At 41.0% G+C, this 26,535-nt stretch overlaps 1 protein-coding gene across 2 annotated transcripts in view; it reads right to left on the reverse strand.

Annotated features, from left to right (window-relative positions):
* CRHR2 (corticotropin releasing hormone receptor 2) overlaps positions 1-26,535 on the reverse strand; it is a 142,844-nt gene that overhangs the window by 106,575 nt on the left and 9,734 nt on the right. For both annotated transcript variants that reach the window (XM_064639279.1, XM_064639293.1), the window contains exon 2: positions 23,020-23,113. In XM_064639279.1, the coding sequence (XP_064495349.1) occupies positions 23,020-23,113 (94 nt within the window). The remainder of the gene's footprint in view (positions 1-23,019; positions 23,114-26,535) is intronic.

The following is a 26,535-nucleotide window of genomic DNA, read 5'->3' on the forward strand; positions in this document are numbered from 1 at the left end:
GAGGAGACATCCTTTATCACTGGGAATGACTCTACTGAGCAAAGATAAAATTAATAAATGCAGGTTCTGTGGTGATAAATCTTTGCAGCTTCATTGATGTTAGAAAATATTTACTGGGGGTGTAAAAAGATTCATCAACATAAATAATAAATGGCTTGTAGCCACATATCAATATATTTCTTTGGGCACATTAATACACTTGTCGTTCCCTACAGCTATAAAACCTGTACAACTGAATCATGTTACATGAGACAAATGATGAGACATTGCAGGGAGATTTCAAGAACACACAAGAGAACCAACCTTGACACACTAATGAACTGCCAAAGTTATTTTTCTTGAAGTGAGGTGTTTTGGATGAATGTGCAGAGCATCATCTATTGTATAAGAATGCAAAACCATTCCAGAATAACTGTGATTTTATACACGGTCAAATTCAGGGTCAGTGCTGACATTCAAGAACACAAAACATTTTATATATTTATCTATGCCTGGCATTGGCCTGCTCCTCTGTTTACAGCATAAGCACAAAAAATAGAAAAAAACCCAGGGGGTCAGGTCACATCTGAACAAAGGATGACCACGATGATGAGCCTCATTAGTCCCACTCTCTCTCTGTTATGTACAATAGCACCATTGCCAAATAAGATGTGAAGAACCAGGGGCCTTGCCCTGTTCTCCCCCTCAGAACACATTAGGCAACAAGATTTCTTGTGGCTTAATTCAGGACATGCCAGTCAAGCTTTTGCTTTCCCTGCCTCCCACTTTGTTGTGCTGACTTTCGGTGCATGCTGGGGAGATCTGAGTAGTCATCACATATATCATAAGTTGGGAGGATGCAAAGAAAAAAAAGGCAGAATGTTCAGAAGTCAATCCCCCATTTTCCTCTGAAAACACACAGACACTGCACGATAGCTGTCTTTGAAGCATCATGTAGCTCAGAAAGCAGAGGTAAAGAGACAAGTAACATGTGATCATGCTGACCACTATCCAGTCTTTGAAAATTACCCAAATCAGATGCTTCAGAAAATGATTTAGCCCACTCCGAAACCCAGCCTGCTCCAAATTACTAGGGCAACTTTAACATAAGCAGTAAGAGAATTAATCCTTTGGGTTATGGGCTTTGCCTTCATTGCCCAGCACACAGCATGGGAACTACACTGTTGTAACTCACAGATTTAAACCATCCAACTCATATTTGCTTTGGTTTTTTTGAGGAGCATCATCAGTCTGGCTTTGGAAACCTGGGTTAGTGGCTTAGGTAATTTTTTGGGCATCTCTGCCCATCCCAGGTGTAGAATCCAGGATTTGTAACAGATTTAAACACTGCAGATTTGCCAGCTCTCAGATTGCTTTGACTCTCTGCTTTCCATGAGTTATCTGCTGCCATCATAGGCAAGAAGGATCCAGACTTTGATTCAAATGCCCAAAAGTATGTGACCTGCATATCTGGAATAGCCACACGAGGCTGGCAGACAAGCTCAGGACTAGGGAAGACCCACCCCTTCTGAAGCAGCAGCCAGAGGCCAGACATTTCATCCTCAGGCATCTCAAATGTTCTGTGACACCTGTGTCTAAGCAACCAGGGCCTCAGATACCCGTTGATTACAAGGACTAATCAGAACTAACTTGAAGATATTTATGCATGAGCACACAATCTTGGAGACTTAATCTGACTTGCAGATAGCAGGACAATATCAGTGCACTCTGCTCCTCTAAATCCCAAATGCCTCACAACTGTTAAACTTGACAAGGAGCAGAAACAGCAAATTTTCTTATGAGCACTCGTCTTCTACTGTGCATCTACTGGATATTGGACTGAGCAAAAACCAGTCTTCACAAAAAGGAAGGATCCCACCATCAACATGCCACTAGGGAGAGTTTGTCACTATTATTATTTAGGCTTTACACAATAGATTTTTAATCCTTCATAAACGTGGGAAACCTCCTAAAACACAAAGAGTAGCCCGAGCAGCAGCCTTCAGTGCTAGGGGAACTGAACTTTCCTGACAATTTTCTTCTCTTGGTTGAACTGTTATGCTTATTACATCCTCTCAGAGAGGAAACAAATTCTGGACGCATCACATGTCTCAAGGTATCTCCAGTGCAAATGTCTCCAATCAACCGAGGTTTGCAGCCAACAGAAAGAATTTAGAACTTTTGCAATGTGATTCAGTTGACCTACTGATGAAATTGGTTTTGTCCTTAGCTTTAACACTGAGTAAATCCTTGCTGTCTGTAAGAGGAACATATAATAACCTGGATTGATGTAAATGTCTGCATTAGTCAAATTAGTCCCATTGCAGATCCCTAGAACAAAGATCAAACTGTTTGCTGATCCCACAGCACCTTGTATCCCCAAAGCATTTGGCAGCTGTCATCCCACGAGTTTGAGCCTATCATTTTATGGGAGATCAAACAAAAATATTTGAAATTAAACATATCAGGAATAAAGAGAACAAAAATGTCCTGTTAGGACAAGACTATCACAATGTTAGCAGCATATCATTATGTTTAGCAATTCCATGTCTTAAATTTGATGTAATTATTTACCAGAGGAAATCAATACAATGCAAACACTGTATCCCTCTGCCAGCCACCTGATTTATAGAAGGACTCCAGGACACTCAGCAAACACCAGAGAAAATGCCTGGAAATTAAGTGGAAGAAATCATGGGCAGGATGCTGACTTCAAGTGAGGCAGCAGTTCTCAAACTCATCATTCTGTAACACATAGTGAGGTAGGGGCCAGTCACACCAGACGCAAGCTGGAATGATTAGGCATGAAAATGGATTATCACAGTATTGTTATGGCCATGATAACCAAGGAAAAAGAATGTGAGAAACCCCTGATTTATTATTTTTGATCTGCTGCCTTACCTGTTTTCAGCCCCAGAAGAACAGAGTGGATGTAAGAACAGCAACTCTGTAGCATTAGTTTGTGCCCTTTCATCTTTTTAACACCAGGGCCAATATTCCTAATTCTGCAGCAAAAGGGCACCTCGGGTCTTGCATAGCTATAACTGGATATTTGAGAGCTCTATGGCGGCAGAGAGACACCTCTCACCTCATTTCAGACACCTCAAATTTGAGTGTCTAGACTAAACCAGGTATCCAGGTTTTTTAACAGTCTCCGGGGAAATGGCCACTTTCAGAGAATGATGATTCATTTAATTCAGAGACAAATATCTTCTTCAAGTTTATCACTCTTAGATATTCTACTTCGTAGGGTGTAATTCAGCCCAAGATAGATTTGAGATCCATTTGTATTTTGGACAGAGCTCTATCCTGCCAACACATCACATATCTGAGACGGGTATTGGAGCTATCTATATGTGTTAGGCAGAAATTGAAAATTAGAACTTTATTGCTCTTTTAGTTGAAATGAACACCTATTTGTCCAAATACTATATTTTTTTTGAATTTTATTGATCTTATATGAAGCTTATAGAATCTTGTTATTTTAAACATTCATTTTGAGCCACCTGTAAATCAACTGCATCAATTTTATGGGAAAGAACTTTCACGGTAATATAAACCTTGGAAAACAGTTTAAAACCTCAAACCTCAATTTTCTTCCTGTTCTTATCATGACTTTAGATATGGAGGTCTCAATATATAACTGCTTATATCAGCATTGGTTATAACCAGTTACACCAGCGTTGGTTACAGTGGATTTTTTAAAAAAGCCAAAGATCAATCCCTAAGAATTCAATGCAAAACAATTGAAAATTGAAATAAGCACCAACATTAAACCAGATTTATTTCAGTATAGATGTAGAACACATGAAATTGTCGTCAAGTACCTGATATTATGATAGATCTTTTAATAACAGGTGCAGCAAAAAAAATTAATCCTGGGAAGTGTGGCACTTCCAATCTACTTGACAGCACAGCTGGGTTTCTTTTCCCATGATGTGCTAATGTGTTTTGTATTTGGTAAACTGCATGAATGTTAAAGGAAGAGTTTGGGGAAAGCATGTAACATTCTGATTAAATATTTTGTCATCCACATGCTCTCACACTCAACTGCAGAGGGAAGATAACATTTCATTGCTGAGCCAGTGCTGCTTCTCTTCTGGACTCATCAAATCTCTTCGTTAACCTTCCAAAATCTCCTGCCTCCAACCAGAGTGGCCATTCAGGATGTTGCTAACTGCCAGTTATTGCAAGAAGATGTGAAAATCTGCAGATTGATGCCTGGAAAAGGTGTTATTTTTCAGCATTTCTTCCCTTCGCCAGCTAATAACATCATCAGAATCACCACTTACAGCAATATTGCATGGAATAAGCAGCTGGTCAGCAGAGCTTTGCCTTTGGGGGCTATGGAAAGAAGAAATAATAATAATAATAATAATTTTTTTTCTCGTGAAGAGGCTTTTCTGCAGTTATTGCATTCTGAGTAGTAAGAATTACTTCTGTGAGGACCAAGTTCTCTTCATTTTCATTTCCTGTAAAGTTATTAAATATAAAAGCTATTAGTTTATCCCTAAAGTTTATCCCCTTTGTGCAAATAGCTCTTTCTAGACAGAAATGAGGAAAGAATTAACACATACTATTTCACTCAGAGGGTTTGTCAAGTGCTACGAAATTCTTCTGGATCCAAGGACTGATGTAAGCAGCATACAAGTCACCCCTAACAGGGCTGGAGGTTACTACCTTTGAAATATGCAGCACATATTTCTCCCCCTGTTTTCTAGCCTGGCTCACTGCCAAAGCAATGCTCGCAGCTTTCCCTCGGCCACTGGAGGGCTCTCCTAATTCTTCATTACTGCGAAAAGAAGCATCTGATTGAGTTTAGAAACATGACAAAAGAAAACCTGCTTGCGGTTACCTGAATGCAAAACCAAAACAGGAGAGTTCGCCGGCTCACACAAAGATCTGCATGAGGAAAAAAAATTGCATTTTACTGCCCTTTCTCCATCAGCAAAAAGTGCTGCTACAGTAAGAGATTAATTTCACTGAACAGAAGTTTTCCTTTTATGCATAAGGTTATCAACTGTACAAGGGAGTGTGGGTTTGGGGTGGACGAAGTCTGCCCTCACCACCTATTCCTCCCTCCACCGCATCCCTTCACCCTGAAATCACTGCACAAGTCAATCCATTTTTCAACTGTGTCTTTAGTCCTCTGCCAGCTGATTTCCAACTTATTTCTCCCCTGAACCAATTTCCCTGGCTGGTTCAATCTGCTCTTGATGGAAACACTGATGATCAATCATCTTATCCTTTTCATGTTAATGCTGCTCCTGTGGAAAGAGGAGACTGTACAAGGTTTTCCATTCCCCTGTGGGAAGAGGGATGTTATGCCCACACTGCTGGGAGTACTTGCAGACTCTTGCCAGCTGAAAATTTCTGACAAAGTGTTTCTCTTCTCTCTGCTTCTTTCTGATCAAAAGGACTGGAGTTAGTTCAAGCTAAATTGTCTCGTGGAAACAGAACGAGTTGTTAAATCTTTTCTTAGGGCAGTATTCCCAGCGCCAAAATAAAAGACAAGTAGCTATTCTCATCCCAGAATAATCATTTGGGGTGAACTAACTTGCCCTTCTGATGAGGCAAAACCTCCCCTGTTCCACTCAGTTTTGCCCAATGCCTTTGTCGCTCACAGCTCACCCAAACTGGGGAAGGATGTGGGGTTTGCCATTACCTGATGTGGCTTCTCTGAGTTACTTTGAATGTATTTAACTGGAAGTAAGATATAAGCCAGCCAGCCTATCACACATGGCAGAAAATATTTTATTTGCCATGAATTAGAAGTAGTTTTGAGTTAAGAGCCCTGACTGTGACCATTTTATCCCAAATCCTTTGAGATACTTGAACACAGATAGAAAAAATACCTATGATAATGGACAAATGGATTTTCTTGGCCCGAATGACTCTGCTTCTGTCTCTGAATATCAAATTAGCTGGAGCTGAGCTGAAACAACCTAGGGGTCATTTAAATTACACCTTAATTATTTAGTCTGAATTGCACTGGATTTTCAGTTTGCCAGGTGACAGAAAATGTAGACAGGAGAAGAACAAAGATGCAAAATCTTGAGCAGGAATTTGTATCGGTTTCCTCGACTTTTTTGAACTCTGTAGTTTCCTGAATGCAATAAATGGTTCGGATCCCTAAATTTTAGATGTTGATTAGTGTTCAAGGCCAGGTTGGATGGGGCTCTGAGCACCCTGGTATGGTGGAAAGTGTCCCTGCCCATAGCAGGGGGTTGGAATGAGATGATCTTTAAGGTCCCTTCCGACCCAAACCATTCTAGGATTCTGTGTTTCTATGATCAGCTTATCCTAAAGGTCCTTGTGGTGTCATTGGTGGATTACAGTTAATAATAATTATTATTTCTGTGCTTGGACTTGCAGTAGTTGATCTATAAACACCAACTGGACGTTCTGGGTGAGAAAACCCTGACTTTGTGGATGTGCAGTCTCTGCCTGTGAACAAATCACCAGGACTCCCTTAACAGAAGAGCCAGGCCCATCTCAACATAAAGCCTGCATTTAAATCAGATGGGTATAAAAATGCTGCAACAATAGCAATTGCTTAGAAGAGGAGTCTGAGGTGTCTGACTTAATTCTGGTTGTCTACATTATGTATATCCAACATGTTTGAGCTGATTTCTTTTCCCACCTCTGATTATTTTTTGTTTTCTGTATTTATGTATCTGATTATTATTATTGGGGCATTGGAACTAGATGAACTTTAAGGTCCCTTGCAACCCATTCTGTGCTTATGAGCAAAGGTTTCTCCTCCAATACAATCCTGTGAGTTTAACCTTAAAATTCCAGTCCCCACAGAAATCAATAGCTGAGTGTCCCTCCACACCAAGAAAGCCATAGTTTCATTTGAAATAATTGATTTTTTTTTTTTATGGAGATGAAAGAACAGCCCATTTTACCCTCTTCAGATAAAAATTAATTATCTCCTAAGAAACTTCTGAGAATAAGAAGCGATTTGTGGTTTTTAGAAGAAAACACCACTCCTCTTCAAAAGAATTATACTAGTTTTTGTGGATTATGTTCCCTTAAAGTCTTTGCTGAAGGCAAAATCTGTAGAAAATATAAACCAAGTAGTCCATAAAAGAATTGATAGATGGGCATTGCTCATCTGAGCTGTGGATGATGTGAATGGGATCATTTGTCTCCGTTTAATAGTCTGTAGAGTAGCTGCCAGTGGCAGAGAAATCCCTAGGTTCCCTTAAAAGTCAAGAGGGATCCAGTTAGTGCAGTCAGTGGACTCTACAGGATGATTTCTGCCACCACAAAGAAGATACTTAAATTGGATAAGATAGTCTTCTAAAAGTCTCTCTACCACCATTAACTACGAAGGCAACCTGGGACAACTCTGTACCATAAATCTCTAAACTGAGGGAGAGGAATCCCATCTGCAGGGAAAATAAAACCAAAATCAGGCCTAGAAAATCTTTCCTTGTAAAAATAGCCTCAGTTTGTGGAGAGTGGAACACTTCCACTGGGGCTTTGCTTTTGCTTTCCTTTTTTTTTTTTTTTTTGTACAATTTTCCATGATGATCTTTATTGTGGCTCCCAATTGTGATGTCCTGCACCCAGCTCTGGGGTCCCCAGCACAGGAAGGATGTGGAGATGTTGGACCAAATCCAGAGAGGCCACCAAGATGATCAGAGGGATGGAGCAGCTCTGCTATGAGGAAAGGCTGAGAGAATTGGGATTGTTCAGCCTGGAGAAGAGGAGGCTGACTGTGGCCTTCATGTATCTGAAGGGAACCCACAAGAAATATGGAGAGAGATTGTTTCCAAGGGCCTGGAATGACCAGACAAGGGGGAATGGATTCAAGATGAAAGAGGTCAGGTTTAGATTAGATATTAAGAAGAAATTGTTCCCTGTGAGGGTGGTGAGGCCCTGGCACAGGTTGCCCAGAGAAGCTGTGGATGCCCCGTCCCTGGAAGTGTCCAAGGCCAGGCTGGATGGGACTTGGAGCAACCTGGGCTAGTGGAAGGTGTCCCTGCCCATGGCAGGGGGTGGAACTGGATGAGCTTTACAGTCCCTTCCAACCCAAACCATTCTATGACTTTATGATTTTAAAGTTAGTTTTCACCAACCAACAGCACCACGTAAGAGGAGAGTGAAGAATGAATTAGAAATAACCAGCTATGCCCTATAACTGCACCTGCTGACTTCACAAATCCATGAGCTGTGATCAAGCACATGGGAGGCTGTAACAAACCAACCAGCTCATCAGCAGCACTAAAACAACCCATTTTGCCCCATTTTCCAGACCCACTAGGAGTTGAACTGCTCAGGACTAAGAGCTTGGCATCACTGGAGAAAATGCCAGGTTCATGTAAAGCACTCAAAAAATACCCAGCTCCTGCAAAGTGCTGAATTTGGGGATTTTCTGCCAAATAGATTCCATTTGCATACTAAAGAGATTTTAATTTTTCAGGGTCTACACTTCTGCTGTTAATACAGCCCATCAGTTTGGGACTGATGCAATTTTAAGGCCATCAGTTAAGAACAGATAAATCTCATTGAAGCATATCCTTTCCAGAATAAATAAAAAGGGAAGGAAGGAGGCAAACAAGCAACAATAAACCCTTATTGTTTAAAGGATAAAATACTCTTCCTTTCTGAATATGTTAAAATCTGCAGTGTTTATCCCAAGAGACATGCTGATCTGATTTAGCTTCTAGATACTATCATAGCAAGAACATGAATAATACCAATAATAACATGACTGATAACCACAAGACAGATTTTGAGTTTCCATTCCTGAGATGAGAAGTCCCACAGAAAATGAGAACTTATTGCTCTCCTAAAAGCTTTCGGTAATGGGCTGAAACAGTAAAAACAAAGGAAAAACTATTAAAACAGAAAGCATCTGGGAATCTACAAATGCAGAGCATACATGGATTTGCAGAGAAGGAATTATAGAAAATTAAGGTTTCCAAGACAGAGCTGGTAAACTTTCCAGCAGAAGAATAAAAATGCTTCCCTGGATCAATCCATTTTATCCTGTGATTTGCTCCTAACAGCAACTATCCCTCTGGAGAAGCCTGTTTTTGTATCCTGACTGTCCCACTGGTCTGTAAAGACTAGTGGCTGGATCAGGGGTAGGCAGACACTTGGATAACCTGTCCCTCTGCAGGAAGGAAAAGTGTTTAAATCAAAGCCTTGACAGGCCAGAAACAGACTCTACATCTTTCCCATCCTCGTTCAGTTCCCTACAGGCCATGTCTTTCCTTCAGACATCGTGTGTCCTCCTCTCCCAGCTGCAGCAACACAACCAGCCCTCCTTGGGTTTATAACGTGACTCAAATTGTCCTTTTCCACTACTGATAGCAGAGGGATTTTGGAATGTTTTCAAAGAAGCCTGTCTGCACTTTGACAACCAGAAGCCAAAAGTATGAATAGCCCCTACCTTTGTGACTCTGAGAGGAAGCAAATGTTTCTAAACTACATAACCTAAAGTGTGCTGATGATAAAAAAAAAATATATATATATATATTTTCAGCATTAAATTGTTTCATTATAAATCACTGAAAATTATCTTCCATGGCAGAAAAATTGTGGGAGCAGAAGCCCATAGCAAAGGAAAAGAAATATTACATACCATGTAGCAAGTGACAGGACAAGAGGATATGGCCTCAAGCTGTGCCAGGGGAAGTTTAGACTGGATATTAGGAAAGAATTCCTCATCAAAAGGGTTGTCAAGCATTGGAACAAGTGATGGAGTCACTGTGTAGATGTGGCACCTGAGGACATGGTTTAGTGTTGGGCTTGGCAGTACTGGGTTTATGGTTGGATTTAATGATTTTAAAGGTATTTTCCACCCAACTGATTCTATAATTCTATGACCATTCTTAGAAATGCATTTGATGCTTTCCCTAATTGAACGTTGCAGTTGTTCAGAACAGCACTTTCCTTGGAGATTTACTATTCAGTTCATGAGAGAAACACACAAACATGAAGGCCAAAGGCTACAAAATGTTTATGATACCTTAATAGCACTGAAATGAATGTAAGCAGAGAACAGGCCTGGCTGCATAAACAAATGGGGTAGAATGATTCTCCCCAAATTCCAGGCATCCACAGAGGAGGGTGAGTTTTATCCTGTTTATTTTGAAGTGTGGAAAGGTCTGAATTTGCTCATTTTCTGATTAGACATAATGTAAAGAAGTTGCTTTTAAGGAGGTTTGTTTCATTCACGGATTTAATATGATTTTTTTTTAAATAGATGGATTTTCCAAAAAATTTTTTTACCTTGTTAAAGGAAAACATTTACACCTATATAAATCAGGATTTTTTTCCCTATAGCAGTGATTGTTGAAAATTAAACACATTTCTAAAGTAAAAATTGGTATGATTTGGAGTTTCCTAAAGGTAAAATTTGGTCTATCCTCACTTAGACAACCACCAGCAACCAGGAGTATTAAAATTTTAAGTAGATTTTTTTTTTTTAAGTTTGCTTTTGCCTATGGGAAATTTTATATTATTCTTGCCTTAAGAATTTTCGTTGGAAATTCCTAAACAGATAGGAGCTACAAACACTCTGACTGTAACTACATTTAGTACTTGGGAATCCCTCAGTACATCAGGGGAACTTGCTTGGAATATCTCATAGAAATTGCTTCTCCATTAAGTCTTAAACCAGTGAGCTCATGCAGAAATGGCAGCAGGAGAAGAAAATCTTAACAACTCCCATGTGTCCACCCATTCCCTGATCTTAAGAGCAAAGCCCAGCTCCACATCCTGCTCTACCTCATCTCCACCACCCCCATCTTTCTGACAGCTCAGCTGAACAAGGACTGGTGGGGACTTCCACGACCTCTGCAATGAGGAAGATGTAGAGGAGGATCTGTGGGTCCAAAGAAGAGGATGGAGTGAGAGATAAGATGTCTTATATCTCAGGAGTCTGTGAATGAGCAGGAGGAAAGAGGAGAGTAGAGGAAAGGTCTGGAGAACAAGGGAAAGATGCACAGTCCATCTGTCCCCCAACTTCTCAGCCCCTTCCTATACACTGAAATTTCCAAATGAGCACTGAATCTTTACCCTCCCTGCTCTCCATCAGGAACAGGGTATAGAAGGCCAAAGAAACCACTGACTCAGACTGCATTGACATGAGGAGAAATAAAAAAAAGAGCTTTGGACTGTAGCACTTCTGATGCTTACTCATGGACACTCTGAAGATTCCAGGAAGAGAAGAGCTGTAAAAATCAAAGGCTGTCATGGCAACCAGGTCAGCAGCACTTTGTCACACATTAAACTCTGTAATTGCATGTGCTGAGGTGTTTGGTCACATTGTCTTTGAGGTAAATCCCACAGCTGGCCCCCTCCTAGGCTTCGTGCCAGAATATTCCGCAACACTTCAGCGGGACCCAACAGGTTTCTTTAACTCAGATCCCTTGGCCTGTGTTTCAGTTTTTTTCGTCAGAATTTATCACGTTTTAGAATTTCCAGCTCCTGTTCAGATCAGACTAAGGATGGACATGAGCAGGTAAGATTTCTGCAGTTGTTGCCTTGCCCACACCATTATTTTCTCTTCTATGACAGCCTTGTCCACCTCAACCATTGTGTAGTTCTGCAGATATATTTATCCAATAAACACACCAACAAACCAGAGCATCCATCAGCAACATTTCCACATCAATAACCAGCTGTATCCATGGAACAGATAAAGAGGACAGATGTTTTTATTATGCTGGTCACCTTACCCTTCCTACAAACAACATTTTAAATACCATCAGGCCTTTTGTGGGATGGAAATGGCATAAAAGTGTTTCTACAGCATAGAACATGTCACACTGCCAGTGTCACAGTAGCACTTATGCACCCTGTTTTCTCCACATCAAAGCAGGCAAGTGACACATTTCATATGGGAAGAGAGGAGTTATCAGGGCATGGGGCAGAGAGCAGGAATTTCAAATCCAGCTCTAGCTAATGCTGTGATCCTGGGCAACTTATCTCTGTTGCCCTTACTTGAGCTTCCAACAGTCACTGAATTATTCATTGTGAACACCTCAGCACTCCCTTCTCCAAAATCATTACCTCTATTCCCCGGAACTTCACACGAGCCACCAAAATTCAAATTGAATCCATTATTTTATCATGGATTTATAATGATGAGTTTCACCTTTGGGCCTTCAACATTTCTGAAGGAGATCAAGTGAAATCATCAACACATAAGAGCTCCAGCTAAAAGCAAGAGCAGTTACATCAATCAATTAGGAAGTTCTTGGATTGTGTGTGGGCTTGCAAGGCTACCGTGGAATATTTAAAAGTTTTGCAGTGCAAAAATGTCACTGCTTACTTTTAATTGCTCTGATTTTAGTGCCAACCAAGTACTGCAGGCAGGGCTGCAGAGTGAGAGCGCCTCAAGTTCTAATATTCCTCTGGTGACAGGCTTTGAATTCTTAGCAAATCATTTCACTTTTCACCATATATAAAACACAGATAAAAATACCCACCCTCCAACTTCCATGGATTCTGTAAGAATGCTTTTGCTACTCATTTTTTTGAATTTTAAACGATGGGAAGTTAAGCAAAACAAAAGATTCCTTTTTGTTTTTGTTTCTGTTTTTGTTTTAAACACTGGAAACAAAAAGTAACTGAAAACTGTGGACTTAAAGTAAAATAATCCACAACAGTCAGGCCTCCTGGAATGAGATAAAGAGGTACAAAGTGCTCAGAAATCTGCAATGCAGATTAAAAATCAAGTATTCTTTGCTTGTTTCATCTGTGGACCACAGGACTGCAGAAAAACAAAGTAAGAGGTACTGTGTAATGCTGCGAACAATTTTTTCTCAAATGTGTGCTTTCCCAAATCAAATGGACACATTTATTTAATTTTTCTGTGGATGTTGATGAAACTCTAACAATTATAATACAAAAATAGAAGGCATAATCATTTTTACTGTGTGTGTTTCCACTGATGCCCCTGAGCTCTTTGTGTCCCTGTTGAAAATGGCCATAAAATCTTATCCTCCAGGTTAGGGAAATAGTAGCCAAATAGCAGCCAAAAATTTAATAACATATATAGCATATAACATATTGATTTTCATTGCCCTCTTATAAAAATAATTGCTTTATAAAAAAGTATATATACTGGGTGAATTTCTGTATCACTTATCTCAGAGATCTGTAGCATAACCAGCTATTTTATAGAAACCTAGAAAACCGTATTTTTTCTGCCAATAAGAATTCTACATTTGGATCTGAGAAGGCTTCATAAAAAATTAAGTAAAAGAAGAAGAGCAATCCGTAAAAAACAATGTGAGAGAACACCAGCCTGGTCTGAGTGAATTGGGAACTCTCCCAAGCAGAAATGACAAGCACTTTAGGTGGCAACTGTGGCATTAAAAGAGCATTTCCCTCCTCTGAAACTCAAGACTTTTAAAACCTCTAGGAGTAACAGGGGAAGAGAATTGGTGAGAATCCTGCATAGATAATTGCATAAATTGAATTTATTTACCCTTGAAGAAAATGCAGATCTGTGTGAAGTTTTAAATTAACTTAAAGGAGAGAACAGATATATTTTTCTGGAGAGAAGACAGCAAAAAATACTGATGATACTCCTAAATCCTAGAACTCAAAGGTTTCAAAGTTCACTCAGTGGCTACTGGAAGGACAAATTCAGCATAATGAGACTTTTCATTCTTAAAATAATCAGCTATCAATATTAATTATACTTACATGTTTATATAGATGCATATATGTTTTTATTTATACATATACATGTGTATATTTAACACGTTTACTCACAACAAATAGATATGAAGTCACCCATCTTCACCAGAAATCCTGGGTTTAGCTCACTAATTCAGATTTCAAAGACCACTCAAGTGTGGCTACACATTGAGGATTCATCTAAAGATTTCACACCCACGTTCACAGGGATGAACTCGCCAACAGTCTCCTTGAGCAGATTAACAACAAAATTGAAACTACATCTCCCTTCTGATATTAACTCCTTCCCCTTTATTTACACAGAAGGCAGAAAGCAATAGTTTTCCACATGCTGCTAAATTACCTCAGGGATACTTTCAAGGAAAGAGACGGTTCTTAGGAGTATGATTAATTTCCTGTAACTGTAGTTATTGCAAAGTAGGCATTTGCAGCTGAGTGGGCCTTAGGCCACTCTATATCCAATTAAAAAAAAAAAAAAATAGGCTTGTTTAAAAATACCAGAACAGCCCTAGTGGTTCTGCCTGAAGGTCTACCTACTACATCTTCCAGCCTCCAGCAGTGGATGTTTAGGGAAGTTTAAGGTGTTTAGGGTTTCCTGAACAAGATAAGGTTTTTCTCTGACATGTTAAACCATCCTTTATTTAATAGTGACAGCAGCCAAGAGATCAGCTGCTGAGTGCCTGGCCTTATGCACCGTGGACACCTGCACAAGGTGGAGATTCGGGAGGATGAAGACAGAGCCTCGAAATCAGACTCCCATAGGACATTAATGGAGCTGAGACACCACACCACACAGCATTTACACCTTTAGGAACCTGTTTCTCACTTGTGTCACTCTCTCAGCTGCTGGTGTGTGTACTTGGAATATTTGCAGCCATGAGCAATCCTTTTTTCTGACAGTTTACGCACACAAGTAACATCACGAAGGGAATGAGTCGTTGCTACAAGCAAAGATAATACAGAGGGTGAAATGTTGAACAGTTCAGGCCAGAGTGGCTTACATAAACCATGTTAACATTTTCCATTAGCTCTTTCTTATATAGCCAGTTTCCACCCTCTGACAGTTTAATGAGTAAGATGAATACCCAGAGAGCCAAAAAAAAGGTCACAGTTCTTATTGTGTAATGGAATAAGAAAGCTGAACAATACCGAGCTGGAGCTTTACAGGTTACTTTGCATTTTGACAAGCTTTAGTGCTTAGCTATTTTTTCATACATGGGACAACAATCCCTTGCAAGGCTAAAGGCTTGGAGAACTGTGGCTGGAAAGCTGACCAGTGGACAGAGACCTGGGGGTGCTGGTCTATGGCTAAACATGAGCCCAGGTGTGCCCAGGTGGCCAAGAGGGCCAGTGGCATCCTGGTCTGTGTCAGGAATAGTGTGGCCACAGCACCAGGGCAGTGACCATCTCTCTGTACTTGGTGCTGCTGAGGTACCTCGAAACCTGTGCTCAGTTTTGGCCCCTCAGTCCAAGACAGACATTGAGGGGCTGGAGTGTGTCCAGAGAAGGGGCCAGAGCTGGGGAAGGGTCTGGAGCACAAGTCTGATGAGGAGCAGCTGAGGGAGCTGGGGGTGTTTAGCCTGGAGAAAAGGAGGCTCAGGGGGGACCTTCTTGCTCTCTGCAACTCCCTGACAAGAGGTTGGAGCCAGGTGAAGGTTGAGCTCTGCCCCCCGGTAACAGGTGATAGGACAAGGGGAAATGGCCTCAAGTTGCACTGGGGGAGGTTTAGATTGGATATTAGGGAAAATCTATTCATTGGAAGAGTGGTCAGGCTGTCCAGGGAAATGGCTGAGTCACCACCCAGGAGGTATTTCAAAGATGTGACTCTTGGAAACATGGTTTAGTGGTGGCCTTGGCAGGGCTGGGTTAAGGGCTGGACTCAGTGATCTTAAAGGTCTTTTCCAACCTAAATGGCTCTGTGATGTTATGACTATACAATAAGATGTACTCATCTCATGGCTGGAGGCAAAGGCAAATTAGTTCTCTACACTTCATTCAGAAAAGTTCAACCAAGTGATGCAGCCCAGAGTTAAACAAGGAGGAACGAGCTGCCAGCTCCAACATTACAACAGGTGATTTATGCACCCTGAACCTCTGATCCATCTTTTACATTCACACTCTAGTCCAGAGTAAGCCAAGACAGCATCTCTAAGTATGAAGCATCCCACCACTTTCCCTTCCTCAGACCAACTGCTGGATGCTCAAAAAGCTTTGAGCATATGTTGCAACATGCTAATAACAGATAGTGGAAGGTCACCCTCTTTTTTTTTGCTTTCAGTAGTTGCTAGTGAAGTAAGGTAGATATAATTTTATACACAGGGGACTAAACCACACAGATTTTAGCTTCACAAAGAAATGGGTGGAGCCCAGCCTCAGCTTGGTCTGTTTTATAGGGTGAATCTGGCTGTGAGTGTGGTTCAGGGAGAATCCTCCAAAAGCAGCATGGAAACACCCCTTTTGTCAAAAGCAGGGAGACAAAGGCAAGACAACTATTGCTTGTCAACCAGAGCACATCTAGAAGCTCATTCCTGATCTGGGGAGTCAACTCAGTCATGGGATCATAAGTGCTTGGGCATTTTTTTGAAATCAAAAACAACAACAAAAGAATTGCCTACTCTAACCAGTCTCTCCCATTTCCTAACAACAGTAATCTCCCAGCACTATATATGTTCCACATCCTCTTGAACCACCCATCCTTCAGAACAGTGCAGCTTGTAGTATCACTCCTGTGGGTTTACTCTCTAAATTGGCCACAGTGTTATTTCACTGCTCGAAGGGCTCATCAACCCACAAACCCAGAGAGAAATGTTGATTTAAAGGACAGGAGGTGTTTTCAGTTAGGACCAGATACACTGACGTGATTCTGTGTGAACAGAAAAGGCACTCCATCTGTTCAGCAGAACTTGACAAAATGAGACGTTCTACAGAGCATATTTTTATCTATCAAGTGTACAAAAAAAAGGGTATCTAATTTAGAAACCACGTTCAGCAAATGGTATTTATTGTACCAACTCTACAGATTTAAAGATTCAAGTATATTTGATGAAATGGGGCATTGTAGCAGTCAATACTGAGAGTGTGCTGAGAACAAATAATGTAGAAGTGACAGATCTGGGACTGAGGTGCCACTCTTCTGAAACAGGAAAAAACCCTCCGTGGTGTGTTCCCACTGCAGCTTGTTTTTGTTTATGATCCCTGCCTTTCTTATCTGCATTCCTCTCAAGTTTTCCTCTGTCCACTTTTCCCTTTCCTTACTCGTCACAGCAGCCCAGTCTGGCAGCAGGGAACCACCACGGCAATGCCATGAGGTTGGTCACTGCAAATGCTTCCAGAGTCTTAACAGGACCGTGGGATCTGCCCTGACTTCCTACCATCAGCAACCCTGTTCTGCAGTCCTCCCTCAGACCCACAACCCCAACATCCCAGTGACTTCAGACAGATGTGCTGCAGGTGTTCGTCAGTTCAGAGCTGATGCCACTGAGAGGCTGTTTTGATGAAGATGTTCAGAGGGCCTTTACCTTCCCAGATAATGTAAAATCCAAGGGCAGATTATTTCCTTTAGTAGTTTACTGAGGTTCTGCAAAAGCACCTTTTCATGGGGCCAAGACACTGGATCCACTTCTTACTGAAACATGTTTCATGCCGAGCACTTTACAGCCTCATTTGCACAGCATAGTCTGCTGTTGCTGTAAATTTTGGAATAACTTGTCAGCCTCTGGACACCTGGAATAAATGTGGGAGCCTTTAGATATGTTCATATATCCCATCCATAAACTATTTACTAAAAAAAACCCTCAAACCCCCAAACCATCATAAATAATTTGTTTGTGCACCAAATGTACGAAGTAGATGAGGTGCTTAGGGACATGGTCTGGTAATGGACTTGGTATTGTTATATTAATGATTGGATTAGATGAGTCTTTTCCAACCTAAATTATTCTATTTTTCTAAATAATCCTCTCTAGTGGATCACAGAACCTGTTGGACTGTCTACATAGTTTCCTAATAGATGAGAGATTTTCGATATCCTCAGTTTGGAACTGCCCCAGATTTGAAAAAAATGCAAGTTTTTAAATTCTAAGGACCAGTGGTAGTAATACAAATTGTCCAACAACACACAACACTGTCAGCTTTATTTTGGGAAGCACGAGCAAGCAGTGCTAGACTGCCTGGAATGTCATTTGGGGCAGTGGGAAGTAAACCAACATCATCACCTCTATTTAAATAGTGCTATTGCAACATCTGAAAATAGGAAGCACTATGAAGACTGCTGGTGTCCAGCTTGAGTGCTGGTCAAGCAAATGCTGATGCCCAAGGTTATCTTTGTGCCTGTGAGCAGTGACTGGGTGGTGTGGATGGGATGATGTCCCACAGGCAGCTGCAGGAGCAGTGTAGGGAGCTCCAGCCAGCAGGCTGACGCCAAAGGAGTGAAAGCACACGTGAAAATAAATAGCTCATCCAAGTCTCTTTATAAATTGGAACAGCTCATTGATGTGACCTGCTGGGAAAATCAGAAGGGAAACGGTGAGAATTGCTGCCATGCCATTACTGTGGAGGGATATTTAAAGATGTAATGATGCCAAATTTCTGTTTCCAAGAAACAGGGCAGTGCGGTGTACAGAAATAAATAACCCCTGGAGCAGTGAGTGCCTCACCTTTGCAGTTCTGCATGGAAAGCAAGTTATCAAATATGCTTGTCTGTCATGAAACTTTCATCTGCTAAAAGAATGACTGATTAAAGAATGATTGATTGAAACCAGCTACTTTAACAAGTCAGCCAAGAAGACCACTGTTCATCCTCCCCCTGTTCTGTGACACTGTAAGTGTTGGAGAAGCCTCTTGTATAATAAATTGTCCCAGTAACTGGGGAAATTATGGCAATCTCCAAGTGATGTCAGGTTAGCTGGAGACTTGATGAGCATCTTTGAAGGAGATGTGTGTTGGAATCCATCCCTGGATACATTCCCCCCACATCCACCAATGTGTTCCTTAAATGAGAGTTTCCCCAGAGAAAATAACACAGGAGTAAGGCCAGAATTTGTGCAGGTGGAGTCCTGCACACTCAGAGTCAGGAGGTTTACACCATTTCTGTCAGACAACAGCCTTTCACTGCACTGCAAAGGGACCAGAACGAGGGCAAGCAACCAACCCCAGCATCCAGAGGATCCAGTCACCAGGGGGAACAAACCCTTTTCCCTTTCCCAGTGTATCCCAGGACTTCTTGAAATGAAATGTACAACACTAATCTGCTGTCTCTCCTTTACTGTATTGTCTGAATAGGCCTAAACATCATAAATGCAAATTACAAGCTTCAAATTACATGGCTAAAGGGTAAGAAAGAGAAGAAAAACAGAGAATGTAATTCTTATACTGATACAGTCAGCATAGTAGCACTGGCCATCCACATACTGGTTTATTTTTTGGACAAAATTCCTGTTTTCAGATGAATTCTCTTTTGACAAGGTCTTAAAGACTGTGTGGTCAAATGTGCCAATGTACCAAAAATGGGATCAAAAGATTCCCATGGAGATCAAAATTAAGTAGCATTAGATGTAAGCCAAGACTTGTAGTTTTTAGTGGAAATGTATAAGATGGGAAAGTCAAAGGATGTGAATGGAATAATGAAAAACCACATAGGATATCAGTGTGAACTGCGGACCCATGTCCCCTACATTCCCATAAAAATTCAATCTATAACTCATTGGCTTTCTCATATAGATATATAAAATTAGAATCATCCAGTCATCCTCGCCATCCTGTAATTCCAGTCAAGCCAGATCAGAGCTTGCAAAATGAGAAACACTTTCAGCTGAAGTACCTGTAAAAAACCCCTGTCATTTCAACCAATTCCTCTCATATATGAAAGCAAAGTAATAATTAAATTAAATTTTTCTCCACAAATACAAACATGCATTCCCATCTGGGATGGTGCACTTCCCCTTCCCCCCAGCCCTACTCTGGGTTGCTCTACTTTCTCAGGAATTCCTGCTTGGCCTTGGCCTTTGTGTAACAAGTTGGATGGTGAAGTGTCCCTTGACCATCCCAGGCACTCTTGCATGGCTACAGTGGGAGCAGTACTGACCAGGTAAGGTGTGGAATGCCAGCAGGAATATTCTGTCAGTCCCTGGCAGCCATGGAACATTCCTTTCCTGAATTATAGCCCAACTGGAACGGTACCATTGTTACCAGAATTTTCAAAATTCCAGTAATCAGTGACCCAGATTGTGCCCAGGATGGAAATTTAGGTACCCTACACCAAGCATAGTCTGAATGTTGCCACCTTGGATCCATAGTTGACTGTTGCATTTGTAGTAAACTCCCTTGCAAATGTTAAATTAGCCAATGATTAAGTGCTGCTAAAATCTCCTGATCCACCTTAAAACTGTGAATAAACCTCAGGCTGCTGCTCCTTCGGAAGCCATGTAAAAATTCCATCTGTGCTGAATTGCTACTTTTACAGCATCATATTAAGACCACCTTTTGCTGGTGGTTCTTTAGGTGATCCTAATTAGTTACATGTGTAATCCTTAGGATATAAACCATTGATCAAGTCTAAGATGGGACCTAGCTGCACCCAAGTTCTATCAGGAGTTTAACAAGCAAAGTGGGGTCTACTCTGAACCTCATGATTCAACAGAAGGGTCCCCCTCACTCTTTTGCATTTTTGATCTCTGTGTAAACAATTTTGTCTCGATTCTAACTTTATTTTCCTTTGTATGTTCCATCCATGTAGTAATAGAGTGAATCTTGACACTGAACTTCGTTAAATCTCACTTTACAAATTCATAACCAACATACTTTTGTTAATAGCTTTGATGGTGATCCTTTAACAATCTAAGCCACTCATTGACAACTCCATCAAGCTCAAAATCTGAACCCAAGCAATCATGAAGGTTTCATCCAGGGATTTTCAAGGAAACAAAAGACAGAGTGAGTTATCTTGCCTTTCAACTCTGAAAAAAGTATTTCTTGGTTTAAATCATTTCAGGCTGAATTTACAATGTCATTCACTCAGCAATTCAGTGAAATTACACATGCATTAAATTCTCAAAAGCATTTTATGCCATCTGTTTGGGATAGTTAGAGTGAACATATTTGGGGGGTGAATTTAGTAATTATAAGGGGAGGAAATTAACATATTGGACTAATTAACAGCATCTTCTGGAAAAGAAACAGGGAAAATAACCACTTACAAAACTTAATGTTTACTGTTCTCCCAGCTAAATAAAGACTGTTCAATATGGCCCTCCTTGGGTTTCTTTACTTGATTTTTTTTTTCCCCCTTCTAAAATATGATATCTGCACTCTGTTGAGGAACATGAGCCAGAGAAAAGACTCAGGCACTGCAGGCTCTGTGCTCTGGTTCCATCCATCCCCGCTGCTGAATGCAGCAACGTTCACACACCAGTGTTCCAACGTGACACATCCCTGTCGTTGTGAGGGTTCAGAATGAAGGATGCACACAGCTCACCTCATTTTGGGCACCAAAAGATTAAAGCAGATTCAGTCACGGGAGCTCGTTATCCTCAGATCCCATTAAAGAAAAAGCATTTGATTTCTGCTCCATCTTAGGTGCCCGTTTGGGATGAAATCACACTTTGGACTTTAACTGTAGCAACTAGAACTTGACTGACTATAGAGAGGAGATCACTATGTGGCAGAGCTCCATTTTTGATGGGATGTCTCATAGCTGAACAGTCCAGACTGCTTTGAAGATCCAGGTGTCATGGAACACAAAGAGAACATGTGCTGGATAGAAGAGCCATGTTCCTGTTGAGGGTCCACCATGCTGAGAGAAGAACATTTACCTGTGCTAAGCAGAAAAATGAACTTTTGTCTCTAGTTTGTCCCAAAGTTCACCTCGTGCTTATGCCTGAGTCTGGGGTCTAACCATTGGGTTTTACAATATGTATATTTTATATACATAACCCCCTTCTCAAAGCAGAGTACAGATCACAGGATTTTGAAGTACCATGGGAAGGCATGTTCTAGAAAGGCTGCACTTTCTCCATATGGATTGTCTCCATCTAAAAATTGGATTGTCTCTATATAAAAATTGAGTTTCATTAATTTCAGAGCGATGCTTTACCTCTGATCACTGACACTTTACAGTGACAGTGGAATAGAAGAGAGGCTTCTGTGGCTTCTCTCTTTCCCTTTGCTATTAAAATGCTGTTCTTGTAACCACACTCTGCCTGAAAAGATGTCCTGTGTTTATGCATCATTTAAACAACCCAGAAAATTATTTTTTGTCAACAGTTGAGAAATAAATTGTTTGCTGACTTCTAAGACAGCCTGAGGAGGAATTTGTTTTTTCTGCAATAGAAGCTCTGCACAAGGAAAAATACATTATGAATAAGTGGCAAGTGTTATAGTAATATTTACAAAAATATTCAAAAGGAAAAGAACACCTGAAAGAAAGGTCCAAACACAGAACCTCATCTATCTCCCCTTTGTTTCCATCTACAGAATGGTCATTAAAATTTATATAAATAAATATATTTCATGAGGCAGAGTTGCTCCCTGGAACTCAATGGCACAAGCTGCAGAGCTTGGACCAGATTCATAAGGCAGGTCAACACACTCATTTATATGCAAATCAAGAAGCAGTTAAGCACAACTGTCAGACTCGAGTCTGATCAGCTTGTTTAGATCAGTTTATTGTCCTTAAGGAATTGATAGTCAGAGTAAAACACTATTGATTTGGTATGTTATACAGAAAGATTTTTTCTTCCCTGAGCCTCACTTCCTCTGTCATTTCTCGGGGCTGGAGAACTGACTGAGTGATAATACCTAGATTATTTTTAAACTCCACCCTCCACGAAGATTTACCAGGGGGAAAGAGAAGTGAAGGGGAAAGAAAAAAACAACTTGACAACTTCTCCCCCAGTAGCATCACTCATTGCAGCACAGCCCCCCCCCCCCAGTCATGCTGCAGAGGAGTGGCTCTGAGTGTGCTCCTCCCACTTCTGAAGCCAAACTGGGTCCAGTTTCACATCTCTTACAGCATCATTTTTCTGCTGTATGAGATGTGTATTTTGGTGTACTTCAGCCAAGAGTAGAGTGCTTTGCCCTGCTTTCAGAAACTGGTCTGGATGCAGACACTTCAACTGTTCTAACCTTCAACTATCGTATCAGTCAGCAAGCATATCTAATTCAACAGATTAAATTATGAGAAGGGGCTGTCATTGTGTAAAATTCCAAGTTTTCTTTCCGTGTCACACCACTGTTCATTGTTGCCAATGAAAACCCAAGACTGGAGGCACTATGTTTATCTCAGCAGGAAAAGATGTTCCTGGAGCAAGGACGCTTTGAAAACAGATCCTGCAGTAACAAGAAGCCAACAAGAAATGGAGAAATAAATACCTGTGACATTGGTGCGGGCTGACAAAGCCTCACAGTACTTTTCCAGCAGAACAGATAAGGGCAGGTTCACAGAAGACTCACAGTGGAGAACTATCTGGATGAAGAGACAGAAATAAACCAAACAGTAAATAAGAAGCAGAGAACAGATTTTTCTCATTCATGAGTAAATCCCAACCCTTTCGTAGCAGCTCCCATTACTAATTGATTCAGGTACAGACATCCCATCATGACAGAGAAGGTTTGTGGTTACACTTGCTTAGCTCCAGGCCATCACATGGAGTTCATCTGACTAGATGTTGGCATCTACAAATGAACCACCTCTTCTGGACCTCTTCTTGTGGGACTTGCTCAATGCCATTAACAAAGCTCAGGGTCCAATTTTTGTCTCACCTAAAAGTGGATGCCTAAAATAGTGAAGGTGAATCACCTCCCATCAAAGATCATGTGTAGAATTTTTTCAGTGGTTACATGGATGCTAAAGATCCTTCCACATTCAAGAGATAAAGCAACTGGAAAAGGGCAATTCAGAGGGCTTGAGGAAAGTGGTTGCATAGAATAAATAGGACAAATAGGCATCCCTATAAGGTGATTTTTGGTTCTTTTGAGACAGGAAAATAGACATGAGTTTCTGACCCTCAGAATTCAGTGCTGAGCCCACTACTGAGGGCAAATGCTGGTGAGAAAGAACAGCAATGTCAACATGGGCACTTCAAGCAAGCTGGAGGTTCAGTACAGGACAATAGTACATCCCCAAGTAAATTTTAGGAAATACAGAAGTAGAGTGGAAATCAAGGGGTATATTGTAATTTTCACTCTCAAAATTAAATTACTGAAGTGCCCAGAGCAGACAGAGGAGAGAAGCCCCCAGAACTGTACATCCCAACACAGAGCTGAGTTGGGAACCTGTTTGGAGGAAAAGCAGTTCTTGAAAAGCCCTTTAGGAAAGGCAGAACTAAATGTGGCCAGAAAATTCAGGAGACATCAGTGACAGAAACTTTCATTTTCAGAATACGAAACACAACCTTCCTGACTATTTCTGAGGGGATATAAAGCTGTGGTAACACACATAAAATGCCTTTGCTTTCCGTTTAGGTGCAATGACTCCAACACAATACAGGTGGCTTTTACTCAGGAAACGACCCTGCTCCTTCCATGCTGATGTTACATTTCAGTGCTCTGAGATGTGTTAAGTGATTGCAGAACCCTTTTCATGCTGCTGAATTCCTTGTCACTTAACAGGAAGGGGGGGTCACGACAACAGAATCCATCAGCAGTGTTGGTCCCTAAAGAACAACTGTTCTCTGTACAATGCCATTTCTACCTATTTCTCACTTTGCTGTCATTTTACAAAATAGGAAGCCCTGAAATGCAAGCAAAAAGCCTTTCTCAGACTTCATTCTTTTCGCATAAACGCCATGAAGCTGCTGTTTCTCCTTCAGGGAGAGTCAAATCCCACTTCCCATAGCACAGCCTCCCAGGGTACTGACCATGCATGGCTGGGTCAAGGAGATACAGAAAGGCTGCTCTGCATCCAGGGCAGATTCCATCCTAAAAGCACAGAGCTCCAGCCCAGCCTGCCAGTAAGCAAACTCTGTAGTGGTCATGTCTCATGTCAGACCCAGACAAGTGAGCTGACACAGCAGAGGCATCTCCTCCCCTCCAACCCTCCACCCCTCTGCCACCTCACAGGCCAAAGCACTGTCTCACTTCAAAGAAGAAACTCGAGACATCTCCATGTACTGTAAATACGCTGCATGTCCAGCTGTCCCCTCCCTGAGATGATGGGAAAGAACAGACAGAGGTCAGGCACAGGCACAGCATGGGGAGGAGGAACAAGAAAGGTTAAATGTCACATTCACTTTAGGGTCAGCTTAGGTTAATTTGGCTGGAGGGAAAAGCGCCTTCCAGGTATTATGTTACTTTTGGTTTCATTTTCTCCCCTCTAACCACGGTGAACACCCTTGTTGCGTGTGAAACCTTTTTAAAAAAAAAATGTATTTAAAGCAGACAAGCCCCAAAAGACTAAAAATCCTTCTTAAAATAATAAAGAACAGGAAAAAAAAAAAAAAGAGAAACATTTCGCTAATGTAGGACTGCAAAAATAAATAATTGGGCCTGTTGTTGTGCATCTATTTTGAAATACTAAAATAATTGCTTTACTAATGCATACTTTACTAAAACAACATTTCTTCTAAGACAGCTATCTCTGTCAGAGAGTATGAAACTACGAGACACAATCAGAGGAACACAAAATCATCTCTAGAGGAGGGAAGGGCAGATGAAAAAGACAATAACGTTAAGGAAGAGTAACATCTTGCTATGGTATGTTGTTAGAAGTAACAGGACACTAACAGTGGGTACTCCTCCATCAAATGAAGGTCTCCAATCTTGCAAACATTTATTTATGCAGAATTCGTTCTTTATTACACAAGTACTCTCACTAACACAGAGTCCTAAAAACCCATATGAAACATTATGTATGTAACAGGTTACAGTGGATCTGTACAGAGAGCTCTGGGCAAAGACAAATATCTAACCCATCCTAATGTTGCCTCCTCACAGTTCCTACCAGAATTTGTGGTTATTCCATGCAGATTACAGGGGACTTGTAATTTAATTTTGAAAAGATTTATCAGAGAGTCCTGGTTTGAAATATTATTGAGTTCCACTATGTTGTAATTTAGACATATAGAAACAAATGAACACTTCTGTTGTAAAGTTCACCTGCATGGGAGAGGTTGTTTTCTTCTCTCAAACATGTAAGAAATGACTGCAATAATATAAAATAAAGCCCCAGTGCTACAGACAGGATCCAAAAAATGTCAATACAGGCATGGGGCTGCCACAGACACACAATGGAGGATCTTGTAAGTTTAAATATCTAACAATAAGTAGCAGCAAAGTGGATGAAGTCGGGATGACTGAGAGCTGAAGGGAAGAACTCAGGGGGAAAAGGATGACACGTGACAGTGGAACATTCCTTGCCAAGACAGAGGTAAGCTCAGAGGCAGTGAGTGCTGCCAAACATGGACAGATGCACGTGCTCCTCTTTCCCATTCTCACACAAGAATTCCCAGATAACATATTCCAGTTGCCTAATAAAAGCCAGTTGTTAGGCCTCCCTGTGAAACATCTGCTGGTGGCCTGCTGAGCAAAAGCAGAGGTGTTGACATCTGAGACAGCCTCAAAGTAACAGAGCAAAAACTCTCCCTTTCAAAAAAAAAAAAAAAAAGTTTCCAGTATTTATAAGGTCCCAGAGAAATCCATCCCATGAAACTACAGCAGCATCTCATCAGAAAGCCACTCACAGAAAAGCAGTGGGATTTGTATTAAATAGCTCAGACTTCAAAACAGAGAGAGCAACAGCTGAGCTGATCACCCAGGATTTCCTCTGCAATTCAGGAGGAGAAGCAGGATTTTTTCAGATGCAATTCATCTGCTATATTTTAAATCTTTAAGCTGAAATTTCCTCCACTGACCGCACTAGCTGGGTCTCACCCCCTAGAAGGACAGAGT

This window comes from Pseudopipra pipra, chromosome 1 (genome assembly GCF_036250125.1).
Source record: "Pseudopipra pipra isolate bDixPip1 chromosome 1, bDixPip1.hap1, whole genome shotgun sequence".
NCBI lineage: Eukaryota > Metazoa > Chordata > Aves > Passeriformes > Pipridae > Pseudopipra > Pseudopipra pipra.